This window comes from Alligator mississippiensis, chromosome 5 (assembly GCF_030867095.1).
Source record: "Alligator mississippiensis isolate rAllMis1 chromosome 5, rAllMis1, whole genome shotgun sequence".
Classification (NCBI taxonomy): Eukaryota; Metazoa; Chordata; order Crocodylia; family Alligatoridae; genus Alligator; species Alligator mississippiensis.
Genome location: NC_081828.1, coordinates 173,879,364 through 173,885,490, shown reverse-complemented (window position 1 = coordinate 173,885,490; position 6,127 = coordinate 173,879,364). Strand labels below are relative to the sequence as shown.

Genomic DNA, 6,127 nt, shown 5'->3' with positions numbered 1-6,127 from the left:
TATTCAGTTAATTCTTTTGCATATTCCTGGTAGACAATACACAAAAATCAAATTTGTTGAAGATTAAAACTAGTATGGATAGTTAATGGGTAAACTGAGAGGCATACTAGATCTTTAATACCCGTTTTCCAAGCAAGTATTTACATTATTAAATACTGATTAAAAAAAAAAAAATCAAATATTTATTCAGCATTAATATTTGCAGCATTTCTAGAAGTCTTCCAATACTATCTCCTAGGAAATCTATATATAAACACGTGGCAAGTTGTTTCATTTCCAAGTAACAGACCCACACTGGCTAACATACATCAGATACTTTATTCCTTTATAAGTTTGTAATAGAACTACAGGTAATGCAAACATATTACACTCTCTAGAAAAAGTTTGTCAAGGCATATAGTTTTCTTTTAGACAATTTTCAGTCTCTAGAAAACAATTTGTATTTCGCATGTTGCTTTTGAAAGTGATAGTTTTGCTTAGGAACCAAAACTAAGTCTTAGCCAATGTACATAAAAGTATCTCAAGTGCATCCTTAACACACACAAGTATGAAAAAGTTTGTGTCATCTTGCTTTACATTTCAAAGTTATGCTTAGCTAGAGTTTGGATGTCATTAGTAATTGACAAATTAATGTATGAAGAGTAAAAACCACAGCAATTAAATAGAATCAACGAGTTTCAAGTACTTAATAGAAAAGGTAATGAAAATGCTTGCATCTTGCCCATATTATTTTCTCCACGCTATTAAAAGGCATTTGTTTAGAAGAATAAAGGGCTTTGGTATTACCTGGTCTCAAAGAAAGATTGATCATAATTTTTTCCAGTTTAGGATTTATTGTTAAACCTGCAGAAAATTATTCTAACCACTAAAATATGTTTAAAGTTATCAACCTTCAACCAAAGAATCATGAATAACATTGCAATATTTGTAGCTTTATATTATTGTTTGTGATTATCATAAGTTAATTCAGAAAAAGCACAAGCATTTTCCTGTTACCTGCAAAATGCTACTTGTCTGATTCTGCTGCTCCACTCAGTATCAGGCCCTAAATTAAGATTCTTTTAGAAGTCTGGAACCTATTCAAGAAAGTTCAAAGAGTCTGAAATTTTGCCAAGTGGTAAAGGAAACATCCACTTCTTTGTATACCCAACAAATATTTCCCCAGAGTAACTATACTGAAACTTATGTTAATGCTTAGCTTTGTGCATATTTACAGTAACCCCAGAAAATAGGGGATGATGGGAAAATTTCTGGCATGATGTAAAGTAACATATACATAACAAATGCATTAATTTCTAATGCAATTAACAATTTTGCCACGTTTAATCAACAGACTATGTCAATTAAGATTACCGTCTTCATGAATTAAGACCATCTTATAGTTATTGACATGGCACATATTAAACTGGAAATAACTTTCATCACCTCCATTTAATAATGCAATAAATTACAAAAAAGACAAACAAGGAAAAGATCATCATGTAGCATAACAGTTTTGTCTGGCTCCCTCTGGAGAGCGTTTTCAGTCTGCCCATAGTTGCACCCAGAAATCCACCAGTAGAATCAAAGTCAGAATCCTGCATAAAGAGAGGACATTCATAATTATTGGTAATACAGTGGTGCCAAACACGGGGCATGTAGAGGAGTCACCTGGCCTGCATGGCTTACAGTAGAGCTGAGAATTTGGGGGTGGGGCCCACCATCAAGATCTAGTGCATGGAGCCCCAGCTGGGGATGTGTGTCAGTAGGTGGAGGAGAAGGCAAACAACAGTCAAGCTAACTCCTATAGCCTCCTGATGCAGCCTGTCCCACCAGTACCATCACATCCAGATTCAATCTAAAGAGTGCGGTGGCCTGCAAGGAGCCTCATGGCCCACTTCTGACCCACGGGGCCAGGTGAATTAGACATCCCTACTCTAAGAATATAAGGTCACCCTAAAATGGGTTTTGCACAGTTATTCTTGCACTTTTTTTTTTTCTTATAACAGAATGTAAAACAGTTTCCTGTACCGAGGTTGATTTAAATGTCTCCTTCAGGTCCATTCCATGTACAGTTACACACTTTCAAGTATAAGCAAGGCTTAAACATTAAGATTTAAACTTTACTGGTTTGGTTTCGTTCTGCCATTTTAGTCAGTTCCAGAACTGAGCTCTCTCCCGTGCTAGTTTTTCAAGACAATGTTTTAAATCCTATGGCATGATTGCTTTAGTTGAGAAGAAACAGTGAGCAGATATGTGCCCTAGTAACCTTGACTACTACTTTAGTACAAAAATTCGTAAGACAGCACTGCTGCTTAGAGTAGCAGCAGCATCTTATGATCATGTTTAGACTAGGACTATAATTAACATTTTTAATGCAAGCATGTTCACTATGGTAGCCTAAGAAATGTAATTTTTAACACTTCTTTCTTCCTTTAAAAAATAATTAAAGATTAGTCATTAAACACTTACCATTTCTGTTAACATTTTATTTTGATGTTTAACTTCTGTTCCAATTTCAATGGAAAGCTATTACAAATAATGAAAATTTGCATTAGTTTTTTATAGTTCATAGTATTACTAGACTGGAGTATTTAACACCATGCAAAGAAATTCTAGAAATATCTAGCACCTCACTATATGTTTCAATTCAGTATTAGAGAAATACTCTCAATACTTTGAAAAGATTAGAAATCAGAGTTCAAGGAAAACATCTCTGAAGTTCCATTTCTGCACAAATACAACAAAGTAACGCCCTAAATCCTGCCCTTGTCACTTTCCCCTGCTGCTAAGCAATAGAGTTGACAGGTGTTTCATTTTGAAGCTGTTTTGACTTGTTTCAAGCTCTAACAGCGAAATCGAAACAAAACGAGAGCACTCGAAACCTTCTGAAAGTTTTGAAACATTTTGAGCTTCAAAGCTGGCTTGTTTGCAGCTAAACAGAAACTAAGGAGAAGGAGGGGGAAGATGGGGTAAGGACTGCTCCAATATTGACATCTACCTCCCAGTTTGATTCCCTTGCTTTCTGATCACTTCCCCCAGCTCTCTGATCATTTTCCCACCTCTTCCTGGGGGGGTGTGGGCCCCCAATCTGCGTGTGGGGTTTTAGCAGGCTGCTGCTGCAGGCTGGGCCCAGCGGCAGCCACTTGGTGCTGCCGTTGGCCCCAGCTGCAGTGGCAGTCTGCTGAAACCCGGCGCACAGATGCAAGGGCCCATGCCACCCCAGGAAGAGCTGAGGAAATGATCAGAGAGCTGGGAAATTGAGCCAGGGGCTGAGGAATTGAACTGGGGGGGTGGGGGGGGGAGGCAAGTTGTGAGGGGTTCTACCAATCCACGGGCCCCCCTCACTTTCCCAGCCATGGTCTCTTCTATTGCACATCATGAACTACCTCTGTATTTCAGATTGCACAGCCTAGAGTGGGTGCAGGATGTGAAAGCTAGAGGAGGGAGGAAAACAGAGAATGGGAAAATGGCAGCTGGATGGGAGCCTGAGGTCTGCAAATAAATCCCTTGCAGGTAGAATGAGACCTGTGGGTTCCTAGATCTATAATTGAGGGCTGTCCAAATGAATGCACTGTGCTATTAGCTTAGCAATATTTTTATATGAATAGTAAAAGCTTAGCATATAAGTTGAATGCAACTACAGTACACTATAAGATTGAATTTGATTAATATTATGCCACTAAAGTTATGTACTCACTGATTTTATGGCAGTGACTTTTGTACGCAGGCTTTCAGTTAGCTTTTCATTTTCTTCTTCATACACACTATATCCACTGTTGGTATAGCCATAGTTACCAGGAGCTGCTCCTTCACCTAGAAATAACAATACTCAGGTTTACAGCATGCTGAACAAAAAACAGAATTAAATATACTGCACTGGATGGTAAACAGTCAGTAATCTTCATAGTTTGACTTTTGAATATCTGTAAACTGTTCTATTAACATAGGCTTTATTTAATATGTTCCCCCACCTTCTTTTTTAGAAAAAAGAAGAACTGCATTTACAGTTGAAAAAGCAAAGACATGGGCTTTATCGAGTCACAACCTCTTTTTTGCATGCTAACACTCCATTTTCAATGTAGCACAAAATAAGCAGTTGATGCAATTCAGTTTCATGGTACTCATCCAGATATATTTAAACTTGCAGGCAGGCCAGCTGGCATTTTAAGAGGAGAGAGGGGAAAAAAGTGAAGGCAAAACTGTAAAATTAGCTGGCTTAGGTATATTCAAGTTGCTCTGATGTCAGTGGTGAAACAACTGGCAGTGAACACGTGGAAAGTACACGCCTACTCATCAACTGCACGAATGAAGGAACGTCATAGAATTGATCACAGCAAACTGACGTTCACTATATTATCTAAACTTCACTGGTAAAGTAGCAACATCTACCACATCCTAGAATAAGTTTGTAGTTCAAAAGCAGTCAGAACTGTTATAGTACAGGCAATATCTTTTATTAAACCAACTAGATAGTTGCAAAAAATATATATAAATTTTTCTTTGCAAACTTTTGGGCTCACACGCTCTTCTTAAGGCAAAGGAGAATGCAAAGATTATAACGTTTCTCCCAGGTAGAAATGAAAGAATATTGCACAGGAGAACAGACTCTTTCAAAATCCCTACACACCTCATGGCTGGCTGAGCAGAAAAGGGAAATGCCTGGGCTTATCACAGACTCCCAGTATAGGGGATGGGGGCAGCACAGTTAAAGCATCTCATTGTGACTTCAGAGGTGCAAATCTGACCGCACTCCAAACTCATGAAAGTCATCCCCAGGCAAAAGGGTATCTGCTCATCAGGCTAAGTCCAAGGCAGCTGGAGGGGACATCAGCCACATCATCCCCCTGCCCCGTGGGCCACTGGCTACACAAACTAGCGTGCAGCCTAGCCCTGTGGGCCACAAGCTAAGGACCTTGGTTTTTTGGCGGGGTTACATTTTTTTTTTAACATTTACAGTCAAAGCTCAAAAAGAATAGTCATTTTACACGCCAGGGAAGTGTTGAGCAGGAACAGTACAAGAAGTTGAAGGCCTTCTGGAGGACCCGAGTGAGCCGACAGCTGGGTCGGTGGAAAGCCACCTTGATCAAGTTCACCAGAGCTCAAGCTGCCAGAGGCATCGCTCTCAAACCAAGAGCAGATATCAGACTTTCCCGTTCCTTACCGCTGACTCCCAACTACGCAGGTCACAACAGAGCTAGGGGCGGGAAAGGCCACTCGCCCAGCTCAGGCCGCAGCCGCATCAGCACAGGCGGGTGCTGCGTGGGAGCGGGCGGCACCACGTCTCCCCGGCCTGGGCCCAGCCTCTGGGCCTGCGCTTCCCAAACTCTGGGTCGCGCCCCCAAATGGGGGGGAGGGGGGGCTGTGGGTGGGGAGCGAGGGGTCACGCTGTGGAAACGGGGCCATTAGTGGGGTCCTGCTGAGGAAGAGATTGGGATGCGCTGCTCTGGGGGTCTCAGTCTCCCGGACTCCGCCTTGCGGCCCCTGAGGCCGACAGCCCCGGGCCCCCGTGCTCCCCCCGCCTCCGGACCCAGCATGCGCCCAGGCAGCCGCCCCGCCCCGCCCCGCCCGGGGCAGCGCTCTTCGCGGGGCAACAGAGTCGCAGTGAGGCCGCCCCTCCCCCACCAGGAGCCCCGCTCACCCAGGCCCGCGCGCCTCATCCCTGCGCTCCGGCCGCAGGAACGGCCCCGCCTGCTGCCCACGGTCCCCGCGCCAGGGGCCCGCCTCTCGTCCCGCACCCCGGAGCGCCACGACAGCGCCCGGCGGCCGCGCGGCCTGCTGGGCAAGGCCGGCTGCGGGGCCCGCTGGGAAGTGTAGTACCGCTGCGGCCGCCATCTCGGCCGCGCCAAGCCCGGGCGGGGGCGGGGCTGGTGGTGGGCGGGGCTACCTGGGTGCCCCGCCCCCCGGCAGCAGGACTCGGCTGTCGCTGTGGCAGCGGATCCGGGTGGCGCCTTTACCTCACTTCCCCCTCCGCTGCGTCCTCTACCCCGGGCAGGCCCTGTCCCCGCTGTGCCTTGGTGGCTGCTTTGTATCCCATCTCGTCCCTGTCAGGTGCCATGCAGAGGCCTTTCCCCTGGGAGAGGCCCAGACAGCCAGGGGGCACGGGGGCATTTGTAGGCAAGAAGTAGTTAACTCGTGGGATTCGTGG

At 44.7% G+C, this 6,127-nt stretch overlaps 1 protein-coding gene across 1 annotated transcript; it reads right to left on the bottom strand.

The window, feature by feature from the left end:
* Positions 1 to 299: 299 nt before the first annotated feature.
* BET1 (Bet1 golgi vesicular membrane trafficking protein) lies at positions 300 to 5,760 on the bottom strand. Its single transcript, XM_006258451.4, has 4 exons — positions 5,621 to 5,760; positions 3,680 to 3,795; positions 2,452 to 2,508; positions 300 to 1,577 (listed from the first exon to the last, which is right to left on the bottom strand). The coding sequence occupies exons 1-4, from the start codon at positions 5,637 to 5,639 to the stop codon at positions 1,422 to 1,424; spliced, it is 348 nt and encodes a 115-aa protein (XP_006258513.1). The 5' UTR covers positions 5,640 to 5,760; the 3' UTR covers positions 300 to 1,421.
* Between the last annotated feature and the right edge of the window lie 367 nt (positions 5,761 to 6,127).